At 45.5% G+C, this 21,483-nt stretch overlaps 1 protein-coding gene across 1 annotated transcript; it reads left to right on the forward strand.

Moving 5' to 3' along the window:
- Nucleotides 1-638: 638 nt before the first annotated feature.
- LOC117195191 (transcriptional regulatory protein SEF1-like) lies at nucleotides 639-13,874 on the forward strand. Its single transcript, XM_033399832.1, has 3 exons — nucleotides 639-659; nucleotides 1,661-1,716; nucleotides 13,056-13,874. The coding sequence occupies exons 1-3, from the start codon at nucleotides 639-641 to the stop codon at nucleotides 13,684-13,686; spliced, it is 708 nt and encodes a 235-aa protein (XP_033255723.1). The 3' UTR covers nucleotides 13,687-13,874.
- The last annotated feature ends 7,609 nt before the right edge of the window (nucleotides 13,875-21,483 follow it).

Below are 21,483 nucleotides of genomic sequence, written 5' to 3' on the forward strand. Positions count from 1 at the left end.
AGATATAGAAAAAGAAAAATATGTACATATATAATCTCCCTTTTCTGCCAATGTAAGGCAACCACAATGTTTCCCCTTAGTCGATAATTTAAATTTAAAATTAATTTATAGTCAAGAGTATTATGCTTTAGCTCTACCCACTCCCTCTCCCCCCTCTGGCAAACGGACTGCTGCCAAAGTGGAGAGATTACCTCAGAATTATGATTGCGCCAGCAGCACTGCCGGCAGAGGAGAATTCGTGCTGTAAAAAAGCACTGTATTTGTTGCCTACGACTGCTAACAGCAGCTCGTAGGCGGCTATTTACAGACCATCTATAATAAGCAACAGCCCTAATACATTGTACTTAATATGCTAATATAAGTATCGGTACAATAAAGACCCCATAGCGTAACGTAACACTGGCTCCCCTAACCTGCTGGATCAGGCCAAGGCGCCGCCGCTGCATACGACACACAAATGCCGCCAAACATGCACACACGCACTTATGACAAAAAGAGAGATGCTTGCTCTCTCCCGCCGAAACAAACCACAAACACGAACAGCAAACCAAACGAAGCTACCCTGACCTACGCCAATACCAAAACAAAAACAAACACATTGACTTATGCCGAAACTATAAACGGCATACAGCAAAACAATGACCAGCAACAGCAACAACGTTTGACGACAGCTAAAAGCACCAACACTAGCAGAAGCAGAAAATGCTTGCTGCCTACTTTGACTCAGGCGGACGAGCATAATGCACTGACAAGGCCTAATACCAGAATAAAGCTGGTAAAAGAATGGCTAAATAGCGTGCCCCCGCTATTGGACAATGAGATGCCCTCGCCCCTGCCCCTTACCCCTATAGCAAAGGCCAACTTGACTACAAATTCGTTTCGCTCGCCGCTCAAACGAAGATGCGCGGCGATCGAAACGGATTCAGATAATGACGACTTTACCTGCCTGACACTGGACACGCCTATGTTTAAGAGCCAATTTGCCAAAAGACTGCATCATAAGACCCGACAGATAGAGTCAGAGCAAGAGACGCCGACGATTGGTCAAATATGCACACCGCCAAATAAACAGTGTGAGGTCCAACAACATAGGGAGCCACAAAGCATGGAGTCTGAACGTCAACAGATGGAGACGGACAACCATCAGCCGCAACATCAGCCAGCCATTAATGTAAATTTAACGCCCGTCCAACCGCCAATACGTAGTACCAAGGTCACTACACTCTTCCTGCCCCTGGTGCCTGCAATTGTACCCCTCATAAATAAATTGACCATCAATCCAAATGTGGGGAAATTTACGACGAAATCCATGGCCAACAGTGGACTCAAGTCCAGTGCGATGACATGGCAACATACAACGCCATACAGAACGCCCTTGCTGAAGATAGCACCCAACTCCATACACACCAGCCGCGCAGCGACAGGGGCTACCGTGTAATAGTGCGGCATTTACACCACACTACGCCAAGCAGCTGGATTACTGAGGAGCTGGAACGGCTGGGATTTACTGCCCGGCTTATCCGAGGATTAAAGCACCGTTTTAATGGGAGGCCTCTAAACATATTTGAGGTTGAAATTCAGCCCAAGGCGGATGGCGGCCATGAGGCAATACTTGCCATTAAACAACTGGCCAACCAATGCGTCTCGGACGCACAGACAGGGGGCCAAACCAGCAGCACCAACACCAGCTGCAGCAGCAACGCCCAACACCCGCAGGTGTAGTGGTCGCTTGTCGGGCGGATAGGAAAGCATATTTGTGTTCTTCGCCTGAAAGTATGCCCGATGGTATTTGTACAATTTATATATTTATGTATATAATATATATATAAATATATTTATATATATTGTATTATTTATACAAGTATATATCACACCTCACCGAGATACTTATTAATTATTAAGTTTAGTCCCCATAGTTAGTGTATAGTTAGGTTGGCTTAATTTCTTGTTGTGGTGTTACATGTTAAATGTTCCTGGTCGTGTGAGGGCTAGCGCCATCTAGGGTTGACATGAAGAATATGCTTAAAAACGAACAAAAAATCTCCCCACCATGTCCATAACCATTCAAAGTGAATGGCGAAGGATCGTGCAAAGGCAGATCCGGAGAACAAAATTTTTGTTGGTCAGTAGATCCGCCCAAATCTTTCTTTCTCCTCGTGGCCGTACAAGCATTCAGTTGCGCGGTGAGAAAAAAAAAATAATACAAATAAAATTAAACCGCCGTAAATAACCGTGGTGTGAAACCAAAGTGCACTCGATCGGGAAAAAAGAACCCAAGAAAGCAGATTGGGCTCTAATCGAAAACGTGAGTACCGGCCTTCGACAGTGCTAGGAGCCTCGAAGTTAGATTTTCCGACTTTTTCTGTAGTTTCCGCTTGGAGGTGAGCAGCCCCAACACAAAAAAAAAAAAAAAAAAAAACACCTGGAGAAAGAAGGAATTAGCACCTCAACCCCATCCCCCTATTTTCGCAGTGCCAGTTCCAACCGGGTAAATATGTGCATGGAGTAACTGTTAGAAAAAGTAGCCTGATCAGTATTTTCAAATTCCACATTAGAATCGGCACTTAGTTTGGGAATTATCCAAAAGCTGCAGCCCGAGCTTTAAGCCCCCGCACTACGAACCAGCTGATCCACCAAGTCGCGGGCAGTGAACTTTGGCTGCGCGAGACGAGGACAGCCGTCTGAACGGGCTTAGTGCGGCGAAGTGGCGTAACCGTTTCGCATTCAAAACCGGGCCAAGAAACGGAAACCGGTGCTTGCAGTCAGCGTAGGCCCGAAGCCGCTTAAATGTTCCTACCGGGCGGGAAAAAATAGTGCACCACGTGTGTACATAACCTCCCGGCGACCCCTAGTGGTATCGCCACTCTTGTTCTTCTCGTGATTCGGCCTTACTGTTCCAAACGTTTATTTAAAGTGCAGTGGAGGCCAGCGTTTGTTTTATGTGCACGTTAGTGTCATTATGTAGGCTGAATGAAAACTGTAAGAGATGTGCTCACATACATATGTATACACCGCCCACTGAAAGCCACTGAGGCCAGTAAGATCCCACCGTGACTCGCATTCCCTTGAACCTCGCAGTCCGTTGATATGTCTGTTTTTGTGTAGTTGGATATACTTAGTGTTAATTGTAACAGAAAAAAAAACCAGAAAAAAAACCCACCAACACATGGAAAGTTTGAAAATGCATTTGATAAAAGCTTAAAAGTTTGAGCTTAAAAGCGTCCGCTCGGCCGGGTCCCCTCCGCGAGCTTATGCCATGCAGAACGCGCTGTACGATTTTGTTTTTGGTTTGCAGGTAAAAGTTTAATGCACCCACACACAGCCACACGCCCAGCTACGAAAGATCTTTCGCCGCGGGAACACAAACAAGAACTGAGTGAGCTTTATAATATACCAACAACATTACATTTTATTGCCTCCCAAAATTCCGCGAGCGTGGCAAAAGCTTCGTTCTTTTTTGCTAGAGCTGTTTGTCGGTCGTTGACCTCACACTTTTAAAGTAGTCACAGCTGATTGGCCTTCTGCCTTTACAATACGCTTGGTAGAACGAATAGTATGTCCAACTACTCCCTGAAGCCGATGTGCTGGGACATGTGTACCTATATTGCGCTATAGTATTATCTTTCTATCTAAGGAAAAATCATTAGTTTATATCGCACTATAAAATATCGTATATGCACTTATAACTATTTACACTTATCGTATTTATTTATCTAAATATTCCCTAGTAATAATAGCTATATCTCTTGTGACGCTTTTCGTTCCTCCTTTTGTCCATTTAGCCTTGTCTTGGAGTTCTCGGTTAGTGTTTCTTTTTTCTTGTAACATGAATATAGTATCTGAATATAGTTTCTAATAAAATGATTGTTAAGATGAATATGTGCTAGACGTTACCGCAGTTGGGGGAACCATGCCGCTCGTGAGCGAAATAGGATGACCAATACCGGACACTCCAGGGATGCTGATATTATTATTGGCTCTTTCAGGATCATGGTAGGGTGGGCGTGGCACGACTCCGTGCCAGCAAAACAGAGATGTCCGCCGCGGTGGTAGATCCCTACTCCTTCTCTGCACTATCTTTGCCCCACTATACTTTCCGTACCCCTAACGATCCTTTCCTTGTCTGTCCCCCTCCCATTCCCAAAAAGAGTACGCGAATTTTAATAAAATAATACCAGCAGGAGCGAAGCAACCTAACTGGAGGGTTACCCCAAAGGACCCATCCCCATTTCCGACCAGAGATCAGCCGTGGAAGCGAGCGCGTACTCCTTCTCAGTTAGCCGACCACCAGCTTCATCGTGCGAAGATTCTCTTCGTTACTCGTTACAGTAATAATTATTTTATTTGGCGCCCAACGTGGGGCCGAAAGGCCTGAAGGTCAGGGTTGACGTAATTGTAAACGTTACAAAGCGGAGTTACATTAACTTATATGGTTGTGTGTGACCCCAGCCAAACTTGACCCCGAAGCAGAAAAATTGTTGAGAAAGTCCATAACACCTGCGAGCAGGGCATAGTCATGCACTGGCTTAAGACTTTTGTTCCCTGTTTCCCACCCCCCTTCCTTAAAGCCTTCCTTTTGTCCTGGAATTGGATCCTGTGATGGTGGATGCTTATTAGTTTCCGATAACGGTTAGCCCGCATCGGAGTATGATCCATAACCCTTGCTCGATGGTAAGCTGCTCTGGAATCGATAATAGCTTCACCATAGCTTTATTGCCGAGCAGTATATGCCATAGCAGTGAAATCTAGATGGATTCACTGGTATGTGGAAGTTGGCTGGACACAGGGTTATTAGTGGAGTAAATCTACGACCTGCCGCTATACAGAAGCATATTAGTGAATACATTCGCCCGTATCCCTTGGAAATTGACAGGTACCTTGGGTAGCTTTGGTTCAGTTGTCGCCGGAGTCAGCTAGAAGAATCAAAATTATTTTTTTGTTGCCGCTCAACTCGAATCGGGGTTATTAGGGTGCCTCCGTCTTTTGTTTCTCTCTCTACTTTCTAGTGATTGGTCTATTCGTGCGCCGATTTATACAGCAGGTTATCGCCGGCCGAACGTGGTACCCCTGGTGCTGGTGCGTTTCTTCGTGCTACGGTTCCGGCCCGGACCGATAATGGCTGCGAAAAAGGTATAGGTCGTAGCACGCAGAGACTATTACAAACTCCCCGTAGCCGCTTCGGTAATGTTCCTCGATGGGCGGCTGACGAACACCGTCGTGATCCTGGTATGGGCACGCGGGCAAGAACGTCGTCCGTCCCTATGTTTAGGCGTTCGCCGCAGACAGGAAGGGGCCTAGAGCTACTACTTGGGTCACGATTGCCGAAGATACCTTTTCTTTATTTCCCCCTTTTTCGCTCTACCACGCATAGTTATTGGCAACCTTTCGGAGAGAAAGGGTTGCATGGTTTCCCCCAAAATCTCTCTATCAAAGATCGTTTTTTTTGCTTTCCCCGTTATTATTGTTTCTTTTTTTTGTTAATATTTGTCTGAACTTGATTTATAGGAACGTGCTTAAAGCTAGTTAATATATAGGATAACTTTACAATGCCGGTAGACCGAAGCCCGGATTATAGGATTCAGCCAAAAGAGAGCGAAACCTTTTGCTGTGTATGCACGCAAGAAGTCGAATACCCAGGCCAACTATTAGCTACCAGCTGTAACCATTATTTCCATCACCCCTGCTTTAGTGCACGTTCAGGAAATAAGAAAGTCTGTCCAGTGTGCAGAAGCAGCTCAAGCCTCAGGCAGCCAACCAGGGGCAGTTGCAGTGACCAGATCCCGTTCGAAAACACTTAAATCACAGCAAAACCAATTATCCGCTGCCAATATGCAGAGTGGGGTCCGAAGTGTTAGTCAACCCGAAGGGCCTAGTGTGTCCGGTCCAATGGCCGCTCCAGATCGTCCTAGAGGCCAACCGCCAAATTCTGCGGCAGCAGTGGTGTCAGCTTCAGCAGCTCGAACGGGTCTGCCAGCCACGGATGGTAGCTTGCAACAGACCATTGCGGACGCAGTGACAGTCGCACTAGCACAGCACACTCAAATGCTAGCTAACGCGATTGAAGCGGGGTTTCAAAGATTGTCGCTCCAGAATGCAGCTCCAGTTCCAACGGAAAGGGTACACCCAGCCCATAGGCAGTCCTCTCCCGTTAGGTCAAATCAATCCTTTGAGCAACTCTTTAGGTTATCCGCCAGGGAAAACGCAGCATTGCCAAACTCAGCGTCCGAGCGACCGACTAACTTGTCAGCCCCACCCGAGTCGCAGCAATCACATCAGTTGCGCGCGGATCGGATTAGCCAGATAATCGCGAACTGGAAGTTGAGATTCTCAGGGCGCTCATCTATGTCAATAGATGATTTTTTGTATCGCGTCGAAGCTCTGACCACCCAGCCATTAGATAGCAATTTTGAATTGTTATCTCGCTACGCGAGCAACCTGTTCGAAGGAAGCGCGGGTGAATGGTACTGGAGGTATCATAAAAGCGTACCAAGAGTGCGCTGGATTGATCTCTGTATTGCTCTGAGATCGCAGTTTTCGGACGGCAGAACAGATTTAGAAATCAGAACCGCGATCACCCAGAGGAAGCAGAAAGTCAACGAACCGTTTGACAGTTTTTATGAGGCCATAGTGGCGCTTGCAGACAAGCTCGTGCAGCCGATGACCGAGCAGTCCTTGTTAGAGGTGTTGCGAGCAAATCTGCTCAATGAGATACAACATGAGATTTTATATGTGCCCATACCGAACATTGTGCAGTTGCGACAAGTGGTCCGCAAGCGTGAAAGGTTCATCGAAAATACTGCTAAGCCAATCCCGGCTACTCGACGATTTGTTCCTCGCAATCAGGTGAACGAAATGTCCATCCAGACAGAAGGTCTGGCAGAAGCCGATTCGGAAGAAGCTGACGCTTTTGATATCGACGCGATGACGCTTTCTTGCTGGAATTGCAATAAACAAGGCCACCGATATCAAGAGTGCGAAGCAGAGCGTAAAGTATTCTGTTATGGATGTGGTAAGCGGGACACATATAAACCATCGTGCCGAAAATGTAGCTCGTCAAAAAACGAGTTGGCTCGTGCACCGATATCGAGTGCACGCAAGTTAGTGTCGAAGGCAACGAATACGGAGTAACCGGGGCTACGTCAAGCTCACTCCCCCTACCTCCTGACATGATAACGACCACTATGATACCAGTACAGGACGACGATCAGGAAACGACCCCTGCGCCTAGCAAAACTCGAGACCGTAAGCGTAGGAAGCTGTTCCGCACGCAGAGTAAAAATGCGCGCAGAGCATTATTAGCCTCTGTTATTAGTAATATCACTGACCTACGACCCTACGCCAATGTCACTCTGTTTGGCAAGACGATAAGTGGATTAATGGACACAGGCGCCTCAATCAGCTGCCTTGGGGGTAAATTTGCAGAAGAGTTATCTCGAACAAACCCTGAGGTCAAGCCGATGAAGTCAGCCGTGCGAACCGCAGATGGGAAAAAGCAAGTTATTCTAGGTAGGATCTCCACACTCATTTGCTTTCGTGGAAATTCCAAACGAATATGTCTTTATCTTGTACCATCGTTATCGCAGGAGTTATATCTAGGAATAGACTTTTGGAGAAGCTTTAATCTACTGCCGTTCTTCTTAATGAGCAAAGCGAATAACAACAGTTTGGCGGCTATAAACTTTGACAACCCGATGCAAATACCTTTGTCGGAATTACAGCAGAAGGAACTAGTAGCGATAGTACAGATGTTCCCTTCGTTTGCCGAAAAAGGATTAGGAAAGACAAACTGGCTTACACATGACATAGAAATTTCCGAGACGCGGCCCATAAAACAACGCCACTACGCAGTGTCGCCTGCAGTCGAAAAATGTATATACGAAGAGTTGGACCGAATGTTAGGCCTTGGGGTGATTGAAGAATCAGATAGCCCGTGGTCTTCCCCGGTAGTAATTGTGCGTAAGCCAGGTAAGGTTCGCCTTTGCCTTGATAGCCGGAAAGTTAACGGAGTAACAGTCAAAAATGCTTACCCTATGCCCCTCATTGATGGCATTTTAAGTAGACTTCCAAAAGCGCAGTTCATTTCAAGCATCGATCTTAAAGATGCTTACTGGCAGATTCCGCTTACTCCAAGGGCTCGGGAGAAGACGGCTTTTGCTGTGCCTGGGAGGCCGCTATATCAATTCACGGTGATGCCGTTTGGTTTATGCAATGCCCCACAGACCATGTCCAAACTGATGGATAAAGTTATCCCACCATCTTTGCGAAATGAGATTTTCATTTATCTCGACGACTTATTGGTGATTTCGGAGTCCTTCGAGAAGCACATGTCCGTGTTGAAAGCGCTGGCCGACCGACTGTCTCAAGCTGGACTGACGATAAACGTAGAGAAGAGCAAATTTTGCCTGAAGGAAGTGAAATACCTGGGCCACGTGATAGGGTATGGGATGATACAAACGGATCCCGAAAAAGTTGCTGCTATTCGGGAGTTTCCAGTGCCACGATCGGTGAAGCAAGTGCGACGATTTTTGGGAACCACTGGATGGTACCATAAATTTATTAAAAACTATGCCGGAATTGCTGCCCCAATATCAGATACACTAAAGCAACGTCGATCGTTTGTATGGACCAACGAAGCGCAAAGGGCGTTTGAAAGTTTAAAAGACCAAATGTGCGAGGCACCAGTCCTACATAGCCCCGACTTTACCATTCCATTTGCCATTCATTGCGATGCCAGCCACACCGGAGTTGGCGGCGTGTTAATGCAAACGGATAGCGATGGTAATGACATCCCAATCGCATTCATGTCTCGCAAGCTGAATCAGTGTCAGCGAAACTATTCAGTCACGGAGAAAGAGTGTTTGGCAGCCATAATGTGTGTGAAGAAGTTTCGAGGTTATGTGGAAGGACACGAGTTCTCCATCCATACCGACCATGCATCATTGAAGTGGCTAATGTCACAATCGGACCTAAGTTCTAGATTGGCAAGATGGGCTCTCAAATTGCAGGGGTTCAACTTCAAAATTTTCCACCGCAAAGGTAGCCAAAATGTTGTCCCAGACGCTCTGTCGCGGGTGCACACCGAAGATCTATCGGCATTCAGCTGCGATGGATTGGTAGACTTGCAGTCTGATTGCTTCAAGTCGGCAGAATATTTGGAACTAATTCGAAAAATTAAAGGCAACCAGACACAGATGCCAGACATTAAGGTGATCGATAATCTCATATATCGGCGAGCAGAACACGCGGCTGCTGATCAGATCGCTGACGACCTGTGTTGGAAGCTGTGGGTTCCAACGGAGCTGGTGTCCGATGTACTAAAACAGAGTCACGAACAGTCGCTTGCAGCTCATAGCGGCATTAATAAAACGTTGGAGAGAGTTCGACGTTATTATTATTGGCCAAGTTTAGTAACCGATGTGAGAGCGTTCATAAACAGCTGTTCGGTCTGCAAGTGCACCAAGTACCCGAATCGTTCGTTACGACCCCCATTAGCTCCAGTGAAGGAAACTCAACGAGTGTTTCAGAAGTTGTTTGTGGATTTCCTGGGTCCATATCCACGAAGCAAATCCGGAAATATCGGTATCTTCGTTGTTTTGGACCATCTTTCAAAATATCCGTTTTTAAAACCGTAAAGAAATTTACAGCGGAGGCGATAACTCGATTCATGGAAGAGGACCTATTCCATTGCTTCGGGGTACCCGAAGTGGTTGTGTCCGACAATGGAGTACAATTTAAGTCCCATCACTTCAATTCGCTGTTGAAAAAGTACAATGTGCAGCATTTTTATACGGCTGTGTACGCACCTCAAGCCAACGCATCGGAACGCGTTAACAGATCCGTTATTGCCGCCATTAAAGCTTACATCAAGCCAGATCAAACTAATTGGGATGAGCAGCTTAGTTCTATTAGTTGTGCCTTACGATCTAGTCTGCATTCAGCCATAAACGACAGCCCCTATCGGGTTACATTTGGACAGCACATGATCACCAATGGAGACACCTATCAGCTCTTACGAAATTTGCAGGTCTTAGAAGATCGTACCGTGAGTTTTGGCCGGGAAGATTCGTTTGATGTGATTCGAAAAACAGCCCAACGAACGATACAAAAACAACACCAACGAAACGAACAGCAGTACAACCTTCGAAGTCGTGAAGTGGCGTTCAAAGTTGGCCAGGAGGTCTACAGACGCAACTTTCAGCAGAGCAATTTCGTTAAAGGTTTCAGCGCAAAACTAGCTCCTACTTTTGTAAAAGCTAGAATAAAACGTAGGCTTGGTCACAGTTATTACGAGTTGGAAGATCCTCAAGGTAGACTTATCGGAAAATACCACGCTAAAGACATAAAGCAGTGACCATCCTAATACAGGTTAACGGTTTTCCTCCAAGCGTCTATCACCCTTTGATGTGATTAACACCAAAGTGTGATCTTGGCCGGGGGGATTTGTAGTGGTCGCTTGTCGGGCGGATAGGAAAGCATATTTGTGTTCTTCGCCTGAAAGTATGCCCGATGGTATTTGTACAATTTATATATTTATGTATATAATATATATATAAATATATTTATATATATTGTATTATTTATACAAGTATATATCACACCTCACCGAGATACTTATTAATTATTAAGTTTAGTCCCCATAGTTAGTGTATAGTTAGGTTGGCTTAATTTCTTGTTGTGGTGTTACATGTTAAATGTTCCTGGTCGTGTGAGGTCTAGCGCCATCTAGGGTTGACATGAAGAATATGCTTAAAAACGAACAAAAAATCTCCCCACCATGTCCATAACCATTCAAAGTGAATGGCGAAGGATCGTGCAAAGGCAGATCCGGAGAACAAAATTTTTGTTGGTCAGTAGATCCGCCCAAATCTTTCTTTCTCCTCGTGGCCGTACAAGCATTCAGTTGCGCGGTGAGAAAAAAAAAATAATAAAAATAAAATTAAACCGCCGTAAATAACCGTGCTGTGAAACCAAAGTGCACTCGATCGGGAAAAAAGAACCCAAGAAAGCAGATTGGGCTCTAATCGAAAACGTGAGTACCGGCCTTCGACAGTGCTAGGAGCCTCGAAGTTAGATTTTCCGACTTTTTCTGTAGTTTCCGCTTGGAGGTGAGCAGCCCCAACACAAAAAAAAAAAAAAAAAAAAACACCTGGAGAAAGAAGGAATTAGCACCTCAACCCCATCCCCCTATTTTCGCAGTGCCAGTTCCAACCGGGTAAATATGTGCATGGAGTAACTGTTAGAAAAAGTAGCCTGATCAGTATTTTCAAATTCCACATTAGAATCGGCACTTAGTTTGGGAATTATCCAAAAGCTGCAGCCCGAGCTTTAAGCCCCCGCACTACGAACCAGCTGATCCACCAAGTCGCGGGCAGTGAACTTTGGCTGCGCGAGACGAGGACAGCCGTCTGAACGGGCTTAGTGCGGCGAAGTGGCGTAACCGTTTCGCATTCAAAACCGGGCCAAGAAACGGAAACCGGTGCTTGCAGTCAGCGTAGGCCCGAAGCCGCTTAAATGTTCCTACCGGGCGGGAAAAAATAGTGCACCACGTGTGTACATAACCTCCCGGCGACCCCTAGTGGTATCGCCACTCTTGTTCTTCTCGTGATTCGGCCTTACTGTTCCAAACGTTTATTTAAAGTGCAGTGGAGGCCAGCGTTTGTTTTATGTGCACGTTAGTGTCATTATGTAGGCTGAATGAAAACTGTAAGAGATGTGCTCACATACATATGTATACACCGCCCACTGAAAGCCACTGAGGCCAGTAAGATCCCACCGTGACTCGCATTCCCTTGAACCTCGCAGTCCGTTGATATGTCTGTTTTTGTGTAGTTGGATATACTTAGTGTTAATTGTAACAGAAAAAAAAACCAGAAAAAAAACCCACCAACACATGGAAAGTTTGAAAATGCATTTGATAAAAGCTTAAAAGTTTGAGCTTAAAAGCGTCCGCTCGGCCGGGTCCCCTCCGCGAGCTTATGCCATGCAGAACGCGCTGTACGATTTTGTTTTTGGTTTGCAGGTAAAAGTTTAATGCACCCACACACAGCCACACGCCCAGCTACGAAAGATCTTTCGCCGCGGGAACACAAACAAGAACTGAGTGAGCTTTATAATATACCAACAACATTACATTTTATTGCCTCCCAAAATTCCGCGAGCGTGGCAAAAGCTTCGTTCTTTTTTGCTAGAGCTGTTTGTCGGTCGTTGACCTCACACTTTTAAAGTAGTCACAGCTGATTGGCCTTCTGCCTTTACAATACGCTTGGTAGAACGAATAGTATGTCCAACTACTCCCTGAAGCCGATGTGCTGGGACATGTGTACCTATATTGCGCTATAGTATTATCTTTCTATCTAAGGAAAAATCATTAGTTTATATCGCACTATAAAATATCGTATATGCACTTATAACTATTTACACTTATCGTATTTATTTATCTAAATATTCCCTAGTAATAATAGCTATATCTCTTGTGACGCTTTTCGTTCCTCCTTTTGTCCATTTAGCCTTGTCTTGGAGTTCTCGGTTGGTGTTTTTTTTTTCTTGTAACATGAATATAGTATCTGAATATAGTTTCTAATAAAATGATTGTTAAGATGAATATGTGCTAGACGTTACCGCAGTTGGGGGAACCATGCCGCTCGTGAGCGAAATAGGATGACCAATACCGGACACTCCAGGGATCCTGATATTATTATTGGCTCTTTCAGGATCATGGTAGGGTGGGCGTGGCACGACTCCGTGGCAGCAAAACAGAGATGTCCGCCGCGGTGGTAGATCCCTACTCCTTCTCTGCACTATCTTTGCCCCACTATACTTTCCGTACCCCTAACGATACTTTCCTTGTCTGTCCCCCTCCCATTCCCAAAAAGAGTACGCGAATTTTAATAAAATAATACCAGCAGGAGCGAAGCAACCTAACTGGAGGGTTACCCCAAAGGACCCATCCCCATTTCCGACCAGAGATCAGCCGTGGAAGCGAGCGCGTACTCCTTCTCAGTTAGCCGACCACCAGCTTCATCGTGCGAAGATTCTCTTCGTTACTCGTTACACAGGCCCTTGTATAGCCGAGGTGCGCAAGCCAATCCGGCCGAAAACCATTTGGCCAGGATCCAGCAGAAGCTAAGTGATGAGCAGCAGCAGCAACAAAAACAAAAACAGCAGCAGCGCGGACACAATTTGGGTCGGCAGCACCAGCAGCAGCACCAGCATCGCGGCCATCATTCCCAGCCACAGGCCAAGGGGCGCCAATGCCAGCGCGATCAACGGGTGCAGCCAACTCCAAAACGTTTCCAGACACCGAGAAATCCCCAGCATCAGCAGCAGCCAGCCATCCAATGCGATGGCAAGTGTGTGGAAATCCTGAAAGAGTACGCCGTCAAAATTGAAAACTTAGAGAAAAGACTGCAAGAACTTACCACATTAATTACAAACCTGACGGAAGCAAAGGGCAGTGGCTCAGCAGTGGCCAATCCTCCAACACAGACACCAGCAGCAGCACCAACACCTACAAGACCCGCCGCCAATACACAACCTGACGCCGCAGCCGTATCGGAGGACTCTGATATGGACTGCGAAGCACTCAGCGACGATGGCGACGACCTGTGGACGGACGACGATTCATTTGACGACGAGATAGCGGAGATCATAGACGCCTACGATAGCTACTACTCTGACGTCTTTTGATGAGCCCAAAAGTCGGTCCTGAGGCAGCCACTAAAAACAGATGGAAACCATTAACTCACATAACCACGAAAAATGAAAAATGACCAATACGTACTCACCTTACACGCCATCGGCAGAGCTGCCCCACCAGCAGATGCCACGACAAATAGACCAAACCTTTGCTGCTAATTTGACGACATTCTTGGAATATATTGACTACTCTCCTGACAATTCACCGCACAGGTCCAGAGCAGCCACTGAAATAAAACAAAGTGACGTCAATTCGCATACCAACAAAATATGGACAAAACTCACAATAATCACACGTACCTGCCACGCCTCCGACAGATCTGCCCCTCCAGCAGCTGCCCCGTCATCAACACCACACTCTCGTTAGGTTTGTGTTTAACAATTATTGTTTTTTTTTATTGGGGAGCAGAAAGCTTGTCGGTAGTAGCAGTGGTGTCGGTGGTGGGGAGGAAGGGACTTTTTGTCATGTCAGCGGGGGCACGGCACGGCACGGCACACAACAGACACCACAAAAAAGAGAGTACAGGGCAAGACAGCAAGACAACGGAAATGGCGATGGCGACACGAAAAACGACACGACACGGCTTTCAAAAACGTCCGACGATCACAACCTCTCGAGCGGGCGGACGAGATGAGAGTGGCGGACGAGGTTCATGGTGGAACACTCATATGTCCACCAACTCCCACACTCTCCCCCACACTCGAGAGACCCGATCGCCGATCGTCATTTACCGGTGCTCTCACCCCCGGTTCCACTTTCACTCACCCCAATATTGAGTGAGATGAAAGTAGTCCGAGGGCAGCAGCACCGATAAGTAGGCAATGAAAATGTTAATGGCTGTTTGCTTTAGTGGCTGTGTGTTTCGTGTTGATGTTGGTTAGTGGCCCGTGTCCTATGTGAAGTGGTTTGAAAGAGTAACGTATAAAAAAAAGGTATAAATACTGGGATCCACAAAAGGGAACATTAGGAAAAGTACCAAGAAGGGATATTGGTCTCCCTATGTTACTCAACTTTGCCGCCTTAATTCAAGTTAAAAGGTAAACGAAGGAGAGCGGTTTTTTTTTTTTTTTTTTTTTGAGTTGAAACTTGTAAAATAATTACGGCGCCAATTCGAAAATGGAGGATTCTCAAGTTTAACGCTGTACTGGGGGGTCTCAGACTGTGCAGATCTAGCCTCGGTCTCTTGGAAGAAAAACTGTTGGCGAAGACAGACGTGCTATTTTTGTCCAGTCCAAGTATAAAGAAAAAAAAAAGAGGAATAAAAACCGGGAAAAGATCTTAACAGCTGAATACAGCAAAAAGAAAGAAATATTGTGCGTTTATAAAGTAAAAGTGTGTTAAGTGCCAATCTCAATTGGTATGTATTTCAGCGTCGCTAATATACACCACATACACTCGTGGTGTAGGGTAGTGCTTTTTATTGTAGGAAATTAATTTTTCAGATTGGCGGTTAGTACCGGCTTAAACTTCGGGCAATCGTTTGGGTACCTGTCTGAACCCCAATACGAAAGCTCGCAACAACAATTTCCCCGATATTAGGGCCTCCGCCCGCGGCAAGGGACTTATGCTCCTCGCCCAACTACAGCTCCGTACCAAAAATTCCCAGCGCTAGGCCGAGCAGCACAAAGCGGGAGGCGTAAAAGATCGGCTCATCAGTCGCTTTGCGGGCGCGAGCCACTTATGTGTCACGGACCCGCGATATATTGGAGGCCGTCCAATTCTGCGGAAATTATTAAAGCTATGTAAACGGTCAGCCAATTTCTACCCGAAATATAGATCTGGGTCTCGACCTATTTTCGTTTCCCCATACGAAGTGCCGAGGAGTGCCCAGATGTGAAGCCGGCGGCAACGACTGTCGTTTTTTATACCCGATACTCAAAATGAGTATTGGGGTATATTAGATTTGTGGTAAAAGTAGATGTGTGTAACGTCCAGAAGGAATCGTTTCCGACCCCATAAAGTATATATATTCTTGATCAGCATCAATAGCCGAGTCGATTGAGCCCTGTCTGTCTGTCCGTCTGTCCGTCCGTCTGTCCGTCCGTCCGTCCGTCCGTCCGTCCGTCCGTCCCCTTCAGCGCCTAGTGCTCAAAGACTATAAGAGCTAGAGCAACGATGTTTTGGATCCAGACTTCTGTGATATGTCACTGCTACAAAAATATTTCAAAACTTCGCCCCGCCTACTTCCGCCCCCACAAAGGACGAAAATCTGTGGCATCCACATTTTTAAAAATACGATAAAACCAAAAACGCAGAATCGTAGCGGATGACTATATGTTCTAGAGTGTAAAATCTCAACCAGATCGTATAATTATTATAGCCAGAATCAAGAAAACAATTTCATTCTTTCTCGCTCTGTCTCTCTCTAACACACAGGTTTCATGGTCCGCTTTGCCAATTGCAAAATATGAGTTCAAGGATCTCAGAACCTATAAGAGCCAGAGCAAACAAATTTGGTATCCACACTTCTGTGATATCTGACCTTGACCGTTTCGTGTCCAAATTTCGCCACACCCCCTTCCGCCCCCGCAAAGGACGAAAATCTGGGGCATCCGCAAATCTCAGAGACTATTAAGGCTAGAGTAACCAAATTTGGTATCCGCACTTCTGTTAGATCCCACTATAAAACGTATATCTCAGAATTTCGCCCCACCCCCTTCCGCCCCCACAAAGAACGAAAATCTGTTGCATCCACAATATTGCACATTCGAGAAAACTAAAAACGCAGAATCATAGATAACGACTATATCTATCAGATTGCTGAATCTAGATCAGATCGGATCATTTTTGTAGCCAAAAGCAAGAAATCAATTTGCAGTGGCCACGCAGCGCCCGACGTCACGCTCAGACTGATTTTCTGTCTCTCTCGCACGCACTCTTTGTCGTGTGGTTCAATATTAGCGGCGTCTGCCGGAGGAGAGCCATACTGACTTAGTATCGGGTATAACTGTAGAGTTGCGGTGTACGCAGCAACTCACAACGTTCCCCCTCGTTTTTATATCCATCAGTGTAACCGCTGATTCCTATTTTTATGCTATTGTGTCATTAGTGTAATTAGCTTAGTAAATTTCTTTTGGTTGTGTTTTTAAATTCTGTTCGGAAGAAATAGCAAGTGGAATGTGTGACAGGGCGAAAGTGAACAACGGTTAAACGGCAGAGGAGAGCGTGAGTTTTTTTTTTTGTAAAAGTATTTCTCCAGCTTTCGTTTTAGGAACGTTGCCGCAGTCCATGGAAGCGCTTTCATCGCTGTTTCAACGCATTTATTAAAACAAATCAAAGGAAGGCCGTAAGTGATCCCAAAACATAAAGATAAAATATTGGAGTTTGTTTGTTATGAGCAACTATTTATTGCATGACCGGAAAAAAAAAACCTCACGTAGTCAGAGGCTTCGTCGCCTAAGAGAGGCTGTGCGCTCTCCCTTATGCCCTGCTGGCAACCATAAGCGCTTACGCCGCGCATAAGAACCAGCCCTCTTAAGAACAAGGCACAAAAGGGAAGATGCGAGGCTGGTCGCTCTGACGTTCTTTTATGCTTTCTACTTGCGGTTGCTTTCGCTAATGCACTTGAATAACTGACCTGCCATAACGATCGCGGCGCACAGTTTTTACATTCCCTTTTGCGTATTTATTTATTATACCCGATACTCAAAATGAGTATTGGGGTATATTAGATTTGTGGTAAAAGTGGATGTGTGTAACGTCCAGAAGGAATCGTTTCCGACCCCATAAAGTATATATATTCTTGATCAGCATCAATAGCCGAGTCGATTGAGCCCTGTCTGTCTGTCCGTCTGTCCGTCCGTCCGTCCGTCCGTCCCCTTCAGCGCCTAGTGCTCAAAGACTATAAGAGCCAGAGCAACGATGTTTTGGATCCAGACTTCTGTGATATGTCACTAATACAAAAATATTTCAAAACTTCGCCCCGCCCACTTCCGCCCCCACAAAGGACGAAAATCTGTGGCATCCACATTTTTAAAGATACGATAAAACCAAAAACGCAGAATCGTAGCGGATGACTATATGTTCTAGAGTGTAAAATCTCAACCAGATCGTATAATTATTATAGCCAGAATCAAGAAAACAATTTCATTCTTTCTCGCTCTGTCTCTCTCTAACACATGACCATGAAACCATGGTCGGCTTTGCCAATTGCAAAATATGAGTTCAAGGATCTCAGAACCTATAAGAGCCAGAGCAACCAAATTTGGTATCCACACTCCTGTGATATCGGACCTTGACCGTTTCGTGTCCAAATTTCGCCACACCCCCTTCCGCCCCCGCAAAGGACGAAAATCTGGGGCATCCACAAATCTCAGAGACTATTAAGGCTAGAGTAACCAAATTTGGAATCCGCACTTCTGTTAGATCTCACTATAAAACGTTTATCTCAGAATTTCGCCCCACCCCCTTCCGCCCCCACAAAAGACGAAAATCTGTTGCATCCACAATATTGCACATTCGAGAAAACTAAAAACGCAGAATCATAGATAATGACCATATCTATCAGATTGCTGAATGTGGATTAGATCGGATCATTTTTGTAGCCAAAAGCAAGAAATCAATTTTCAGTGGCTACGCAGCGCCCGACGTCACGCTCAGACGGATTTTCTGTCTCTCTCGCACGAACTCTTTGTCGTGTGGTTCAATATTAGCGGCGTCAGCCGCAGGAGAGCCATACTGACTTAGTATCGGGTATAACTGTAGAGTTGCGGTGTCCGCAGCAACTCACAACGTTCCACCTCGTTATTATTATCTATTTGCCTAACATAAAAGCTGGAGATATGTACCCTTCCTTTCTTTCAATTTGTAAGTTAAATTTCAATCTAAAGTGTATTATTAAGAGTTAATCATTTATTAGTTTACTACTACTAACATGAATCGGGGCTAGAGTTCTATATGCGGGGACCATGCTGGGCAAAGGAGGGTAATGGGGTTGGATAGGAGGCTGTAAGAGCCTTCTTTATGGGATCACCGGATGAACCGGGAGCGGTGATCATGGTAGGGTGGGCATGAGTGGTCACAACAACACCGTGGCACGACTTGTATGTGTGTATGTGTCCGTGTGTGTGTAGTTAGGTGTATTTGCTCTTGTACATATTTGTGTCGATACTTCGCTTGCACGTGAAATTTTAATGAACGTTACTGTGTCAGTATTATGATTGTTGGAGTAGAGCTGTGTCCCGTCCGTTCTGGGATGATTTCTTGCCGATGAGACGGAAGCCGGAACAAGCACGTGCCCGGACGGGAGACGAACCATCACCTGCTCAGCCTTCCGTGAAGGTTTGGTAATATCCAATATGCTACAGTTAGTTTATTATTTGGCGCCCAACGTGGGGCCCGAGTTGTCGCAACTGACAACAAACCGGCAAGGCCCAAATGATTGTGAAAATTGTGGAATGTAGATGTGACCTTACATTCCCAACCAGTATCGGGACAGATGTGTCATTCTAGTTGTCATTCTGTTTTGTTTGTTTTGGCTTTATCACTTTATGCTGGATCAGCGCAGTGTGTTATTAAACTATTGCCACCGTTGTAAGTGACCAAGCGGGCTCCTAGGATGCAGGCCGGAATGATGAGTACATATACCACCGGTACCACCCCGATGCATCGAGCTTATTACTATTCGTTTCGTTCTTTCTTTCTTTATTCGTTTGTCTTCCTTTCCTTCCTGTTCCTTCTGGCCAATGCTGGAGGAATGCTCCTTTTTTTTCCGGTTTGGATTATCCGATCAGGAACGGTGGGTGAAAGGCCTCAATTTGCCAGGAAGGAGTTGTGAATGGACTTATACTCATCGGGCTGGGTATCTGGTATCGTTGGATGGAAACGTGGTATAAAACTATTACCCACCGCGAAAGACCCGGACCGCCTATAGCTACGAGTTGTGGGTTATTATTAATTTCTTTATGCATGTAGTTGAGTAAATGTAGTACATGGGAAACATCATACACATACACACACATAGATATACCCTATTATTCCCTTTGCCTTAAGCATGGTCCTAGCAGATTGTTTTTTTTTTGTTTGATACTGTATTTTTTTTTTTTTATTAATTTCTTAAATTTTATTTATCTATTTAATTACTTTATTATTATATTTTATATTTTATATTATGCCCGTATTTGGCAGTTGCGAGAATTTAGCAGACGAAGAATTACAAGAAAGTGTTTTTTCCGGTTTGGATTATCCGATCAGGAACGGTGGGTGAAAGCCCTCAATTTGCCAGGAAGGAGTTGTGAATGGACTCATACTCATCGGGCTGGGTATCTGGTATCGTTGGATGGAAACGTGGTATAAAACTATTACCCACCGCGAAAGACCCGGACCGCCTATAGCTACGAGTTGTGGGTTATTATTAATTTCTTTATGCATGTAGTTGAGTAAATGTAGTACATGGGAAACATCATACACATACACACACATAGATATACCCTATTATTCCCTTTGCCTTAAGCATGGTCCTAGCAGATTGTTTTTTTTTTGTTTGATACTGTATTTTTTTTTTTTTTATTAATTTCTTAAATTTTATTTATCTATTTAATTACTTTATTATTATTATTTATATTTTATATTATGCCCGTATTTGGCAGTTGCGAGAATTTAGCAGACGAAGAATTACAAGAAAGTGTTTGCTTGATCTGCCAGGCTCAGGTGGAATATTTGGCTCAGCTCCTTACCACGTCTTGTGGTCACACTTTCCATAGGGCCTGTTTTGGCGCACAAGTGGGTTCTAAGAAGGTTTGTCCTGTCTGCAAAACGTCTTTTCAGTCATCGACGTTGAATTTATTAGACGAAACTGCTGGGGATACCGTCGGAACCTTATTGGTACCAAAAATGCCTGATACAAGGAGTAAAGCCCATGTGGGGGCTCCACAGGGAGCTTCGACGTCTGCTTCGGCCAATCAGCCGAAAACTAGGGAAGCTGGTCCGCCAGTGGTGGTAGCTCCGCCGCCTAGTAACGAGCTTCAGCGAATGATAGCCGAAGCCATGGCTGAAGCCTCGTTGACACAAACCGAGATGCTAAGCAATGCGATCGCTAATGGTTTTCAAGGTATTCTCAGCTCTCTCATGGGCCAATTGGCAAATACAGCGGATGTTCCTTCGAGGGATAACCAAGCTGGAGAAGGATCGGCAGGACGGCCGACACCTTTGCCCGGGTTTCAGGGTTTCGAAACAGCCAGCAGGAATTCCCCCATGAGTGTGGATATTCGACCAGAGCGTGTTATTCAAATTTTAGTCAATTGGAAGCTTAGGTTCTCTGGGCGGACTGGAATTTCCGTCGACGATTTCATTTATCGGGTAGAAGCGCCCACGATCCAAATATTGGACTGGAATTTCGAGTTGCTTTCGAGATACGTGAGCAATCTCTTTGAGGGAAGTGCCAGTGACTGGTATTGGCGCTACCATAAGAGTGTTAGGACGGTCGTTTGGGCCGACCTTAAATCTTCATTGTTAGTACGATTCAAGGATGCGAGGACAGACGTCAACATTCGAGCTGCAATAGACCGAAGGAAGCAGAAGGAGAACGAATCATTTGATGAGTTCTACGAAGCGATTGTCCGACTGGCAGATACCCTGACAACGCCCTTGTCAGAAGGTTCCCTGATGGAGTCACTCCGATCCAATTTATTGCCGGAGATACAGCATGAACTGCTATATGAAAAGATCTTTAGCATTGCACAGTTAAGACACTTGGTGAAGACTCGGGAACTGTTCATGCAAACTGTTGGTAAAGATCCGGTGGCTAGACCACGACCAGCACCAAGACGGTTGGTTCACGCGGTAGAAAG

Source organism: Drosophila miranda (genome assembly GCF_003369915.1).
Source record: "Drosophila miranda strain MSH22 chromosome Y unlocalized genomic scaffold, D.miranda_PacBio2.1 Contig_Y7_pilon, whole genome shotgun sequence".
Taxonomy (NCBI): domain Eukaryota; kingdom Metazoa; phylum Arthropoda; class Insecta; order Diptera; family Drosophilidae; genus Drosophila; species Drosophila miranda.